Source organism: Chlorocebus sabaeus, chromosome 16 (genome assembly GCF_047675955.1).
Source record: "Chlorocebus sabaeus isolate Y175 chromosome 16, mChlSab1.0.hap1, whole genome shotgun sequence".
Lineage (NCBI taxonomy): Eukaryota > Metazoa > Chordata > Mammalia > Primates > Cercopithecidae > Chlorocebus > Chlorocebus sabaeus.
Window position 1 is genome coordinate 2,847,991 of NC_132919.1, and position 14,913 is coordinate 2,862,903.

General features: G+C 54.3%; 1 protein-coding gene across 9 annotated transcripts in view; it reads left to right on the forward strand.

Annotated features, from left to right (window-relative positions):
* Nucleotides 1-14,913, forward strand: part of RAP1GAP2 (RAP1 GTPase activating protein 2) — a 277,468-nt gene that overhangs the window by 132,053 nt on the left and 130,502 nt on the right. For all 9 annotated transcript variants that reach the window (XR_012088722.1, XM_073004583.1, XM_073004585.1 and 6 more), the window contains one exon: nucleotides 11,711-11,795. Coding sequence is in view for 8 of the 9 variants with exons in the window: in XM_073004583.1 (XP_072860684.1) it covers nucleotides 11,711-11,795 (85 nt within the window). In the remaining variant the exon portion in view is untranslated. The remainder of the gene's footprint in view (nucleotides 1-11,710; nucleotides 11,796-14,913) is intronic.

A 14,913-nucleotide genomic window follows, 5' to 3' on the forward strand; every position in this document is an offset into this window, starting at 1 on the left:
ACCAACCAACCAACCAACCAACCCCAAAAGCCCTACCTGCTGTCCCTGAGGGCCTCCACCCCTCCCATGGCCTCAGCTTCCACCTCTGTTCTTGTTGCACCTGTCTTTCTGCTTAGGTTTCAGTGCTGTTCTGATCCCATTTGGGTGTCCCAGGGGCGCCCGACTTGCCGCGTGTCCAGAAGAGAGCCTTATCATCTGCGTCTCACAAAGCCAACTCTCTTCCTCTGTGTCATGGCTGAAGCGTCCGTCATTCCATTTTCTGAAACCCAGGTCACTTGGTGTGTTTAGCTCTCAGCCCCTCCTTTACTTTCTGTCACCAAATTCTCTTAATTTTGCTCCCGAAATGCCTTATGACTGACCGTTTCGTGTCATTTCTGTGGCTGTGAGCGCAGTGGAGGGCAGCGCCCCTCGGCCCCTTTTCAGTTTCCCCCCGACCCCTCCCTTCCAGCCACTCCGTTCTCTCTCTGCTGCTTGCAGAGTCCTCCAGCAAAGCCTCGGGCCCCTTGGCTTCCTCCCTTTGCCCCCGAGAGACAGTTTGGCGTGTGGCGCCTTTTCCCAGCGTCACTGTCCGCACAGCGCCGGCACTGTGTGTCCTGTGTGTGTGTCACCTGTCTCAGGCCCATAACGTTTTCCTTCAACTGGCTCAGCTGTTAAAAATTCAATGGACTTGTTTCAGAAGGCACCTTTATGTCACTACCATAAAAGGAAAATCAGGGTGGCCTGCCACAAAGAGCATCTCTGTCAAAGCTCCGTAAGTGACTGTCATAGTGAAGACCATGCCAGGTGCCCTCGGAGGCCATCAGGGATGCACGCGTCTGCTCTGGGAAGCCGTGGGCCATGGGAGCTCCTCTCCAGCGGGCCCCTTCTCCTCCTCAGAGGGAGTGTAGCACGTGATTAAGGCCACAGACCCTGGAGCCAGGCGTGTGTCCAAGCCTCGCTCCGCTCCTTTCCAGCAACATGACCTTGGCCCGGTTAACCTCTGAGCCTCATTTTCCCTGTCTGTAAAAGGGGTTAATACTATTTCCTTCAGTGGACTGTGGTATTCAATGAGATAGTGTACGTGGATCACTTCATGCAGTGCCCTAACCCTTGAGGCCTGTTTGCTGGCATTAGGCCTCCCCTGCCACTTTTTTTTTTTTTTTTTAGATGTAGTCTCGCTCTGTTGTCAGACTGGAGTGCAGTGGCACGATCTTGGCTCACCGCAACCTCTGCCTCCCGGGTTCAAGCGATTCTCCTGCCTCAGCCTCCTGAGTAGCTGGGATTATACGGGCCCCCGCCACCATGTCTGGCTAATTTTTTGTATTTTTAGTAGATACGGGGTTTCGCCATGTTGGCCAGGCTGGTCTCAAACTGCTGACCTCTAGTGATCCACCTGCCTTGGCCTCCCAAAGTGCTGGGATTACACCTGTGAGCCACTGTGCTGGCCTGCCCTCCCCTTTTGCCAGCCTGCTGTGCCCTCAAATGGTGTGACGTGTCTCCTGGCATCAGCGACACTGGTGATCTCTCTGTTGTGCTGGTCACCTTCCTGTGTGTTCTGCCTGTGTGCCCTTCCCTTCCCCGTTTCTCCCGTAGGTCACTGCTGGACTCTTCCCTGGGCCTAGCCATTGCCTCCTGTGCGATCCCGTAGCTGGTCTCCCAAGGACAGCCAGCCCTCTCCTCCCTGTGACCTCATGGCACTTGATTCTGCATCTCTCGTTTTACCCCCATGACCCCACAATTCATGTTTGGCACCTGGGTCTCTCACGTGGCTGTGCCGTGCCTGCAGGATGGTTTTTTGCATTTTGCCCGGATCATTTTCTCAGATGCTTGTGAATCTCACAGATGTCGCCTCCCATGCTGAGACACCACCCTTAGTCCCCGAGAACTCAGACTTAAAACACACAAGAAGAAGACGTTGGCCAGTGTCCCCTCCTCGCTCCCCGCTGTGGTACTTGGGCTGGGTGGAGCTGGCTTTCCCGTTGCAGTGGGGAGGAGCACTGGAGTGGGAGTCAGAGATCTCAGGGTCGAGGTCCAGCTCTCGTGTTTTCTGACTCTGACCCCAGGCTCACATGGAACTCGGAATCTCTGCTGGCTTGGGAGTGAACCATAAAGCATGCGTCAGTTCTAAAAGCTGCTTGTCTGGTGAAGGCTTATTTTCCCAGTGTGAGGATTTGCCTATGTGGGTACATGGGTCCATCACTCTGAGACTTGTGCACAAGGAGGCCCAGACGCCCCCAAACAGAGGGCTGTGGAGGGGCTGTAGAGGTTCTGCGGGTGGTCTGCCCATAGGGTCCTGTTCCTCCTGGCTCCTACCCTTTCTCCTAGTCCTGGTTCAGTTTAGGACTTCAGGTCCTCTAGGGCAGGACAGCGCTGTCCTCATCCATTGCACCTGGAGAGCAGCAGGCGTGTGTTCTGAAGCTGCAGCCAGAGTCTGACCCAGGTCTCCCTTTGTGCCCACATGCAGCCACGTGGTCCTGTGCAGGGTGTAGCCTGCAGCAGAGGCTCCAGCTGGCACATCGCCCACACAGCCTGGGCTTCCTGCTCTCTGTCTGCTCCGTGCAGGGGACCAGTAGCCCCCTTTGACCCTCTCCCCTTTCTGTCCCCTCACTTGAGGGCCCTGACACTTTATAAACGGGTGTCCAGTTCAGGTGCGCTGGCTCATGCCTATAATCCCAGCGCTTTGGGAGGCTGAGGCGGGTAGATCGCCTGAGGTCAGGAGTTCAAGACCAGCCTGGCCAACATAGTGAAACCCTGTCTCTACTAAAAATACAAAAAATTAGCTGGGCATGGTGGCAGGCGCCTGTAATCCCAGCTACTTGTGAGACTGAGGCAGGAGAATTGCTGGAACCCAGGAGGCGGAGGCTACAGTGAGCCAAGATTGTGCCATGGCACTCCAACCTGGGCTACAAGAGCAAACCCTGTCTCAAAAACAAAAATAAACAGAAAAACGGGTGTCCAGAAGCTAGTTGTGCTTCCTGACATGTTCCTCCTAGAGACTTTTTTTTTTTTTTTGAGATGGAGTCTCGCACTGTTGCCCAGGCTGGAATGGGCAGCGATCTTGGCTCACGGCAGCCTCTGCTTCCCGGGATCAAGTGATTTCTGACTAAATTTTGTATTTTTAGTAGAGTCGGGGTTTCACCATGTTGGCCAGGCTGGTCTCGAACTACTAACCTCAGGTGATCCGCCCGCCTCGGCCTCCCAAAGTGCTGGGATTATAGGCGTGAGCTACCGTGCCCGGCCCCTCCTGGAGACTTGCTGCTCACTTCTCTCAAATGTGGCCTGAGGTGAGTTGGAAATGGGGCCTCTTCCTTGGAGAAGAGAAGAGAGGCTTGCTGTGAGGTTTGGGCGGCTCCCTCGGCTCTCCAGGCTCCACGTGCTTGTTTGCACGATGAGGCTGTCGGTGGTATCTGGTGCTTTCTCCCACGGCTACTGCTCTCTGCTTCCGTGAACCCTGGGATTGAATTAGGGGTGGGGATTGCCATTTTTGCATTTTCTGCAGAGTCCTTTGTTGTTTTTTTTTTTTTTTTGAGACGGAGTCTTGCTCTGTCGCCCGGGCTGGAGTGCAGTGGCCGGATCTCAGCTCACTGCAAGCTCCGCCTCCCGGGTTTACGCCATTCTCCTGCCTCAGCCTCCCAAGTAGCTGGGACTACAGGCGCCCGCCACTTCGTCTGGCTAGTTTTTTGTGTTTTTAGTAGAGACGGGGTTTCACCGTGTTAGCCAGGATGGTCTCGATCTCCTGACCTCATGATCCGCCCATCTCGGCCTCCCAAAGTGCTGGGATTACAGGCTTGAGCCACCGCGCCCGGCCCTTTGTTTTTTTTTTTTGAGACAGGGTCCCGCTCTGTCACCCGGGCTGGAGTGCAGTGACGTGATCATGACTCACTATAGCCTTGCCCTCCTAGGCTCAAGTGATCCTCCCACCTCAGCCTCCTGAATAGCTGGGACTACAGGCACGCACACACCGGGCTAATTTTTAAATTTTTTATAAAAATGGGGGTTCACCATGTTGCCCAGGCTGGTCTCGAACTCATGGGCTCAAGCAATCCTCCTACCTCGGCCTCCCAAAGTGCTGGGATTACAGGCGTGAGCCACCTTGCCCAGCCATCTGGGGAGCTTTGAATCACCAAAGGTCTAGAGTTGGTGCCCTGAATCTCTGGAAACCTGTCAGAGTGTGTGCTGGGATGGGCTGTGACCCCAAGGTCAGCCATGCCAGGTGCAAACAGGTGCGCAACACCTGCTCCTTCTCAAGCTACCCATTCACTCCGCCTGTGGGAGCCTTTTGTTCCTGAATCCAATGTCCTCTTCCCTCCCCCACACTCTGCCAGGTCTGCTGGGCTCATGCCCTTTCTCCCTTCCACATTGGCCCCAGCACAGGCATGAGGGTCATCAGTACTGTCATCGCCATGTCTGTCGCCTTGGGGCTTGGAATTGAGCCATGTGCATACACCCGGGGCCTGGCGGTTCCCACACAGCTGCTGGGCTCCCATGTCCCTGCCTCCCAGCTTAGCATCCACAGTATGTGGGGCAGCGAGTGCCCAGATCTGAAGACGTCCCTGCCGCTGTCCACCTCTGCCTTCTGATCAGCTTTCTGCCTTGGCTCCTCCTCTTCCGTACCCATTCTTCCAGTTGATTTGAGCCCTGGCCACAAGGCGACCAGCTATTGTGTTTTTGCTGCGTACCAGGCACTGTGCTAAGTGCTTTCTGGGCCTTATTGATAACACCCCATGAGGTAGATAGTAGTCACACCGTTTTACAGATGAGGAAGCTGAGGCACAGAGAGGTGAGATAACCTGACCATGTAGTGAACCGGAGTGGTGCTGGAGTATTGATTAGCAGGAGTATTGATTAGCAATTGCATCCATTCCCCTCTCCCTGCAGCCCCTGGCAACCACTCATCACCGTTCTGTGGATTTGCCTGTTCTGTGGATTTCATGGAACTGGAGTCACACAGCATGTGGCCTTTTGTGCCTGGCTTCTGTCACTCAGTACCGTGCTTCCTAGGCACATCCGTGTTGTAGCATGTATCAGTTCTTCATTCCTTTTCTTTCTATTGTCTTTATAGTCATAAGCTATCATTGTTTGTTTTTATTTTTATTTTTAAATTTAATTAATTAATTTATTTTTTTGAGATGGAGTCTCACTCTGTCGCCCAGGCTGGAGTGCAGTGGCGCCATCTCGGCTCACTGCAAGCTCCGCCTCCCGGGTTCATGCCATTCTCCTGCCTCAGCCTCCCGAGTAGCTGGGACTACAGGCGCCCGCCACCACATATGGCTAATTTTTTTTGTATTTTTTTAGTAGAGACGGGGTTTCACCGTGTTAGCCAGGATGGTCTCGATCTCCTGACCTCGTGATCCGCCCGCCTTGGCCTCCCAAAGTGCTGGGATTACAGGCGTGAGCCACCGCACCCGGCCTACTTCATTTCTTTTTATGGGTGAGCAATATTCCACAGTATGGAACAACCGAATTTTATTTATCTGTTCGTTGGCGGACGGACACTCGGATTGCTTCCCCATCTTGGCCATTATGAATCACGTTTCTTGTTCCTTTTGGTTTGGTTTTCCCGAGAAGCTCTTTGCAGCCCAGCTGTCTGTATTCCTCTAGCTTGGCTATTTGGAAAGCAAGAGAAAGCGTAGCTGAGCGTGGGTGGATGGCTGGGAGCGCGCGTGGGGAGGGATGCAGGAAAGGGGAGTTTCAGGCTTTGGGAGAACCCTGTGTGGAGGGGACCTTACTCCTGTCCCCAGAGCCATCTGCTGCTAGCTGAGTGTTTTTCCTGTGGTTGATTATTAACCAATGGTTACGATCCTGAGAGTTGATCCCCAGGCTAGAACTGGTACTCATCTGAGATGCCAGGAATGTTTTCCAAGGCGTTTAAACAGCTCTGGACCCTTGCTTCTGTCTCCTCTTGGAGACCACATCAACATTTTATGAGTTATAATAATAAGAATCATCATCATCATAGTCTACATTTATATAGGACTTCATGTTTTATTTCACAGCTGTTATTTTTTTTAATCAACTAATTTTTTTGAAACGGAGTTTCGCTCTTGTCGCCCAGGCTGGAGTGCAGTGGCGCGATCTCAGCTTACTGCAACCTCCGCCTCCCGGGTTCAAGCGATTCTCCTGCCTCAGCCTCTCAAGTAGCTGGGATTACAGGTGTGTGCCACCACGCCTGGCTAATTTTTGTATTTTTAGTAGAGACGGGGTTTCACCATGTTGGACAGGCTGGTCTCGAACTCCTGACCTCAGGTGATCCACCCGCCTCAGCCTCCCAAAGTGCTGGGATTACGGGCGTGAGCCACCTCACCCGGCCACAGCTGCTATTTTAAACTCCTTGGTACATTATTACCCCTATCTTTGCAGATGAAGGAAGCAAGACACAACGAGGTAACTTAACCAAGGCCTCACAGCTGGGTAGCAGGCAGAGCCAAACTTGAACCCAGGAGTCCCTTGATTCCGAGTGTAGGATGCTCTCCACAGTGATGTGTGAGACATGACGATTGCAGTGACCTCAAGATGGTGTGAGGCAGAACCCTCTGAGGGTGGAGGCGAGGAGCCTGCAGGCCTGGGTGCTGTCACAGGGGCTCCCCTAGGGGTCTGTCCAGCTCCGTCTGGGTGAATCATGGCTTTGACTTCTCAGTTTCCACTACAGGCCCCTTTGACCATTTCCTCCAGAGATTTGCATTTGGCCAAAGCTGTCTAGGATGCGTCCTGGTCTCCCTGAGCCGCCCCGTGTGCCCCTGTGTCTCAGAGCAGGGAACCTCAGTGCCATATGAGAATGGGCAGCACCTCCAGGACCCCCGCAGGTGGCAGAGGCTCTCTGACCCGCCTCTCCAGCCTGCCCTTGCCACCCTTCTCTTTGAACTGAGTACATAATTTTCCTCTTCTCTTCCTCTGGCTTCTCTCCATCCTCTTTTTCCCTTCTCTGCTTTCCAAGCTGTCCCCATCTCCAACCCCTCCTCTCATGGGTCCTTGTGAGTGCCTGGGTGGGTCTGGGACCCCGCGTCGTTAGAGTTGCATGCAACTGTGGGGCCGGGTTGCTTGAGGGGTGCAGCTTTCAATCTCAGTGCCTTGACACGTGGCGAGATGGGTCCCTGTGGGTCACAGGGAAGTTGTCACCTTGGCTAAGGATTTACCTTGTGCATCTAATGAGAACACATTCAAGGTTATCCCTTGATAAAATCACATCCCTTTCACCTCCTCATGTGTGATATGTTTGCCTGAGTGGGAGAAAAAGGGATAGAATTGCATCAAGCACTGTGTCACTTAACACTCTCTCATCTCAGTGCCAGCTGGTGGCTGGGCTGGGCTGTGCCTGGCCAGCCTTGGGAGGGTGGCTCACGTGGAAATGTTGTTGTCCTGGGAAAGGACAAGGCTGAGAAGAGTTGATCAGAGCAGGGCTGGTGAGGCAGGAGCAGGATTTCATCTTCATTGTTTTTGGCTCTCTAGGTCAAGGCTAGAACCTGGGGCCTGGGTGCTGCATTCATTTCCTAGGGCTGCCATTACCAAGGACCTCAGATGGCTTAAAGCCACATTTTTTATTTCAGTTCTGGAAGCCAGAAGTCCAAAATCAAGGTGTCAGCAGGGCCACGCTCCCTCTGCGGGCCTTAGGGAAGAATCCTTCCTCGCTTCTTCTAGCCTCTGGCAGGGTTGGCAAGCCTCGGCATGCGTTGGTTTGCAGCCGCATTGCTCCTGTGTCTGCCTTCGTTGTCATGAGGTGTTCTCACTGCGCGTTTCTTCACATTAGTGCCTTCCCTTCTTTTTTTTTTTTTTTTTTGAGACAGAGTCTTGCTCTGTCACCCGAGCTGGAGTGTAGTGGTGCGATCTCGGCTCACTGCAGCCTCCACCACCTGGGTTCAAGCGATTCTCTAGCCTTAGCCTCCTGAGTAGCTGGGACTACAGGCACCCGCCACCACACCCGACTAATTTTTGTATTTTTAGTAGAGACGGGGTTTCACCATGTTGGCCAGGCTGGTCTCGAACTCCTGACCTCAAGTGATCCACCCGCCTCGGCCTCCCAAAGTGCTGGGATTACAGGTGTGAGCCACAGCGCCTGGCCAGCCTTCCCTGCTTATAAGGACACTGGTCCTATTGAATTAAGGACCATCCTATTGACCTCATCTTGACGTGATTATATGTGTAAAGACCCGATTTTCAATAAGGTTCTATTCATAGATACTGGGGGTTAGAACTTCAGTATATCTTTTTTGGGGGACACACGGTGACCCATAACAGGCAGTTAGCTCTTAAACAAGAGGGAGGGCTGGAGCCAGGAGTGAGGATGGTACAATGTGGCCCTTGTCCCCCATAGATACCACTCGAAGCCATCTGTATACCAAGGCAGGGTGGGTCCTACCTTTGACCTAGAGCGCGTGTGTAGTTCTGATTTTTAAAATTTTAATTTTAATTTAATTAATTTAATTTTATTTTATTGAGACAGAGGGTTGCTCTGTTGCCCAGGCTGGAGTGTAGTGGTGCAATCTTGGCTCATTGCAACCTCCGCCTCCTGGGATCAAGCGATTCTCCTGCCTCAGCCTCCCGAGTAGCTTGGATGACAGGCACGTGCCACCATGCCCGGCTAATTTTTGTATTTTTAGTAGAGACGGGGTTTTGCCACGTTGAACAGGCTGGTCTCGAACTCCTGACCTCAAGTGATCTGCCCCCCCCCCCTCAGCCTCCCAAAATGGTGGGATTACAGGCATGAGCCACTGCTCTGGGCCCAGTTCAGATGTTTTTGAGGGTGACAGTCGTGCCTTCTGCCCACCCTGGTACCCCCTCTGGAGTCGTGGACACAGCACTGGAGCTTGCATGAGGCTGGTCACCCATCTCCGGTGCTCATGTCTGCTCTAGCGCCGTCCAAGTTCCCAGGCATCATTCGGGAAATCCTTCTGGTCAGAAGCTGCCTTGTATTCCTACTTGAGAGTCCGCCTCGCTTCCTAGAGAGTGGCCCCAGGAGCTTAGCCAGCATCCAGGGGGAAAGGGCTGGTGCAGGGGAGAGGGGCTCAGCTCAGGGAATGTTGGTTGCTGTACCCCTTTGACCGGGACTCAGGGCCTTGGACAATAATCTGGTGCCATGGGTGTGGACATCTTGTGCCTGATGGGGAGAAATAGACAGCATGACTGTGTGTATCAGCGTCCCATGACCGGTGATGTTAAAACCAGGTCTGTCCTCCTCTGGACTGTGTATGCCTGGAGAGCCAGGGCTGCTGTCCATCAAGGTGCGTGTGAGCCATCTCCAGAGGTCCTCTGCTAAGCCCAGAGTAGCCCTATAGCATCTGGTGGGGGCTTGCTTTACTTCCCCTACCTGCGTGCTTTTCCTTGCCAGGCTCCCAGCCTCACAGGGGAGCAGCCTTCATCCTCACCATGGACCTTGAGAGGACCCAAGGGTGATGCCTTCTTGCTTGATCATTCTTCCTTTCCCCCATCATGGCTCTCAAAGACCAGGCCCATTGAGGAGGAGCTGTGGCTGTTTGGGAGCGGGCTAGGTGGAGGAGGGGGTGAGCTTGTGCTGGACCCAGCTCTGTTGTGTGCACGGGCAGGTGAGTGTCCGGCAGAGCAGCCAGGCTGGAGCCTACGGTGGTAACGTCCAAGGCCGTACATGGAGGGAGGCTGGCAGCTCTAGCTGAGAGGTAACGGGAGCTGGTTCCTGCCTCTGTGTGCGTGTGAGTGTGTGCACACACCTAGGTGCTGTCTTGGCCCTGATGGTTTCTTGAGCCAGTGACAGCCCTGGATCAGGCGGGAGGGTCTCTCCTCTCCAGCTGTCAAAGCTTATATCAACAAGGTCCAGGAAGAAAGAAAGAGGAAGGGAGATGGGGAGCAGAAGACAGGGATTGCCAGGTTCAGGTTAATGGGGTGGAAGGGATCCTCCGCCAAGCCAGGTAGTCCCCAGGCCCTTCATCTGGCTCCCTCGTTGACCACAGGGAGGGGTCGTCAACCGCAGGGGCAGGCAGGGGTACACACGGCCCTGTGGACCTAGCGTGGAAGTGTTCTCAGCCTGGTCCTGCCCCGTGGGCCACGGGGAGCCAGGCAGGATGGGGTCTGGGCCTGGAAAGCCGGAGGGCTGGGCTCGTAGAGGGGGTGGGTTTCCGTCATGAAGGTGCGGGGTTGGAACTGTCGCTTCGCGGGCAGGACTTGGGCTGAGAAGAGGCGCAGAAGGATTCTCCGGAGGTGGCAGTGGGGGTGCTTTGGTCATTTACGCAGGACCTGGGGGTTGGGCTGACTCTCGGCTGCTTCAGAGCGGGGCTCTCTAGAGGAGGAAACACTTGTAAAGTTGGGGGCTTTGACGGCTCAGCCCGGCCCTCTTCGGCTTTTAATAGGGTTCTCCCAGCCCCTTCGTCCCCTCCTGGGTACAACCAGGGCTTGTTCAGGACACTGGAGTCCCTCACCCGGGGATTCCCCAGGCTCTGCCCAGCTGGCCCTGTTGTGCAGCCGTGGTCCGAAGGCTGATCCCATGCCAAACAGCGTGCCTGCTGATGGGGCCGCAGACAGCACTCCCCGGTCACCAGCGAGGGCCAGATGGAAAGTGGGGAGTGTGTGAGCGCGGCAAACTCGTCGCAGTCATGTTGCCATGGTGACACAACTCTGTTTAGCTGCCTGTCCACCGTCCTAGCCCACACGGACTAAATTAAGTTTTACCTGCAGTTGCACGGCAGGCAGCCCTGTCTCCCGAGGACAGCTTTTTGACCAGGGCCTGTGTGTGCGTGTGTGTGTGTGTGTGTGTGTGTGTGTGTGTAGAGGGGCTCAAGAGAGAATGAATCACTGTTTCTCCCGCCCTCTTCTCCCACCCAGCCCCACGCCTGGGTCTCTTTAGCCCCGTGGTTCTCAGACTTCACCATGCAGCAGAATCACCTGGAGAACTCGTTGGAGCGTAGGTTCCCGGGCTCATCACTGGAGAGTCTGGTGTGCACCAGAGAATGTGCATATCTTTTAAGTTCCCAGGTGCCGCTGGTGGTCTAGGGACCATACTTAGAGTAGCACTACTTTAGATTTTGGTGCCTGGGAGTAAAGAAAATGCTCCTGGCTGGGCGCGGTGGCTCACGCCTGTTATCCCAGCACTTTGGGAGGCCGAGGCGGGCGGATCACGAGGTCACGAGATCGAGACCATCGTGGCTAACACGGTGAAACCCCATCTCTACTAAAAATACGAAAAATTAGCCTGGCGTGGTGACGGGCACTTGTAGTCCCAGCTACTCGGGAGGCTGAGGCAGGAGAATGGCGTAAACCCGGGAGGCGGAGCTTGCAGTGAGCTGAGATCCGGCCACTGCACTCCAGCCTGGGCGACACAGCGAGACTCCATCTAAAAAAATAGAAAAGAAAATGCTCCCAACTCTGGTTTCTGCTTTTTTTTTTGGAAACGGAGTTTCATTCTTGTTGTCCAGACTGGAGTGCAGTGGCGCAATCTCGACTCACTGCACCCTCCGCCTCCTAGGTTCAAGTGATTCACCTGCCTCAGCCTCCCAAGTAGCTGGGACTACAGGCGTGCACCACCACGCCCAGGTAATTTTTGTATTTTTAGTAGACACGGGGTTTCTCCATGTTGGTCAGGCTGGTCTCAAACTCCTGACCTCAGGTGATCTACCTGCCTCGGCCTCCCCAAGTGCTGGGATTACAGGCATGAGCCACCCAGCCCAGCCTGCATTGTATGTTAAACTGTGTCCCAGAGCCTAGTCAGTCTTGGAGGAGGGAAGGGAAGGCACAGGCAGGTCCTCACTCACCTCTTTTGGCCTCTTCACAGGAAGCAGGAGCTGGCCAACAGCTCGGATGTGACCCTTCCAGACCGGCCGCTCTCCCCTCCTCTCACGGCTCCTCCCACCATGAAGGTAAGAGGCTTTGATTCAGGGAGGCAGGGAGGGGAGCGTGTGGGGAAGTCGTGAGGCCTTGCTGTGGCTTCGGCTCCAGGCCCAGCAGCGTCCGTCGCAGTGGGGCTGTGGAGTGTCCCGACCCCTCGGAGGAGGCGACGTCCAGTTAAGCTCCAGTGAAGCACCAGTGAGGGGGAAGTGTGACAGGAGACTCAGGGTGTCTGTGTCAGGGGGCGGTGAGGACATTGACTGGGGTTGAAATGGGGTTGGCGGGACTTTTGGTAGTTGGTAGTGGAGTTTGGGAACAAGGGGCCCAGCCAGGAGGAAGTCGGGGGACAGAAGGCAGCTGCCCCGAAGGACTGCCCGGGGCTGGGCTGTGGTCGGCACCCTCCTGGGACTTGAAGGGTGCCTGCATGCTGGTCTGCCGGCCTCTGGCTGGCCCTTCTGAGCTGGGCCTGTTCACGCCAGAACCCGTGGAAGGGTTGGCTGGAGGTTCGGGTTGGGGCGGCAGTTATTTTCCTATCAGCACTTCCTTCGTGAGCCGTTTTCCTGGGGAGACCACAGTCCAGGCCGCCAGGCCCAGGACCTTCTCACTCCTGGATGGGAGCCGAGGGTGCAGTGCCCTCCAGCCACCATGACCTTCCCCCATCTCTTTTCAGTTTGACGCCTTGGTGGGATGGCCACACAGGCCTGAGCTGGTCCTCAGAGAAGACTTTTGGCTCAGCCAGTGTTTCTGTATAGGCTGTCAGGCATGCTCTCCCTCCCTGCCTCCCTCCCTCCCTCGCACTCTGTGGGGTGAGTGAGGACTAGCGCTGAAGAAGTCACCTGCCCCTTGAGTCATCTGAGGGGACATCTAGGCCAGCTCCTCTCTCTATCCGGGGGCTGTGCTCTGAGTGGCTCACAGGGGATCATCAGGCATCCCCTCCTCACTGCTCTGCATCACCCCTCCTCTTCCCTAAACCTAATCTCTTGCAAGATGACAACCCATAGGAAGCAGATAAAACCCATCCATCTTCCTGTTGTTGTTCTGCATCTGATGCCCATCACACACAGAGCCACGCGGTATGCCTCGAGCAGCCTACGTGTTGAGGGGCAGCCAGAGCCTGCCCTGGGGGGGTTAAGTGGTCAGCGGTGGGTGGGGGGCAGGACAGGATACAGTACCCAGGGGGCAGTGGAAGCTAGACCACCTTCACCAGCCTAGTGCCTGCCCCAGCACCCAGCTCAGTGTTGGTATCTGAGCCAGGTGCCAGCCTGGCCCTTTGCACAGGGTAATGCTAAGAAGCCTGTTACCATACCAAGTGTCCCCTTGGTCTACAAAGGTGGCTGTGGGATGCTTGTCTCTGTCCTCAAGGATGGCAAGAGTTTGCAGGGAGAACTCTGACAGTCTCGTAGGGGGAGTCCCTGAATTCTCTTGGCCGACTTCACTTACTCATGCACTAATTTAATTCATTTAATACCCAGTATTTATTTGAATTTTGTATTAGTTAGGACTCTTGGTTGTAAGTGACAGAAACATAACTCACTCTGGCTTAGGCATAAAAGGGAATTTTTTGCCTTTGCAATTGCAAGCATAGATGGCAGGCATGACTGCATCCACGAGATCATTCTCATTCCTTCTCTCTTCTGTGTTGGTTTCATTCTCTGTCAGGCTGCCTTTGTGGCGGCCAGATGGTGACAGCAGCGCCTACCTGCGAAGTAAGTCCAGTGCAATGAAAAGTACTTTTTTTTCCCCCAGTAGTTCTAACAAAGTCCCAGGGAAGAAGCTCATTGGCTGGCTTAGGTCACGTGTTTGTCCCTGAACCAATCACTGTGACCAGAGAGATGAAAGGCTCTGATTGGCCAGACCTGGGTCTCATGACCACCCGCCTAAACCATAAGAACTGAGAATGGCAGGGGTGGGTCCTAGAGGAAAATGGCAGTGTTGTCAAAAGAAGAAGGGGAAAGGGATGTGGGGCAGGCAAGACCCACAGCTTTCTGCCACAGGTGCTCATGCTCAGCCAGGCCCAGTGCTGGGTTCTGGGGACCTTGTAGTAAACCAGACGTTGTGGTCCCTGCTCTCCTAGACCTTGTAGTCTAGCTAGGGAGCCAAAAATGGAAAAATAATGTCAGGAATGAGGGCTGGACAGTTAAACATGGTGAATATTCTGAAGGAGAAGCACAGCATAGCTCAGGGGGAACGTAAGGTTAGGAGGTGGGGGGACTGTAACCTAGTCTCGGAGAGGCTCAGGTAGGGCTTTTTGTGAGGAAATGATGTTTAGGCTGAGCCCTGAAAATTGGATACGTGCTAGTTAGGCTAAGGTGGAGTCCGAGTGGAGGAGAGTGTCCTAGATTCTTGCTATTCAAAGTGAGGCCAAGGGACCAGCAACACCTGCATTATTTACGAGCCCCTTGGAAATGCAGAATCTCAGGTTCCACCCCAGACCACCGAATCAGAGTCAGCTTTTTATTTTTTTATTTTTATTTTTTGAGATGGAGACTTGCTCTGTCACTGGGCCAGAGTGCAGTGGCGTGATCTCGGCTCACTGCAACCTCTGGCTCCTGGGTTCAAGCGATTCTCCTGCCTCAGCCTCCCGAGTAGCTGGGACTACAGGCACACACCACCACACCTGGCTAATTTTTGTATTTTTAGTAGAGACGGGGTTTCACCCTGTTGGCCAGGATGGTCTCGATCTCTTGACCTTGTGATCCGCCTCCCTCGGCCTTCCAAAGTGCTGGGATTACAGGCGTGAGCCACCACGCCTGGCCCAGAGTCAGCGTTTTACCGTCATTTCACAGTGATTTGTATACACACAGCAGCTTGAGAAGCACTGCTGTGGACCTCTGCACATGCCCTCAGGCATTCGAGAGAGAGAGAAGGCGGCACCAAGAGAGAGAAGGCGGCACCAAGAGGAACTGGAAGCAGATCAGACTGGCTGGTGAAGCCAGAGTTAGCGTTGGAGAGGCTGGGCATGTAGGCAGGGACCAGATCAAGCAGATGCTTGGACATTTTGCTGAAGATTTTAGAGTTTATTCCTAGTTAAGAGCACTGGAGTCATTGATGATATTACCCAGAGGATTGAGATGAGACTTTTGGAAAATCACCCAGCATCATATGGCGAATGCGTGGCAGGGAACAGAGTGGAGAGGGGATGAGCCGAGG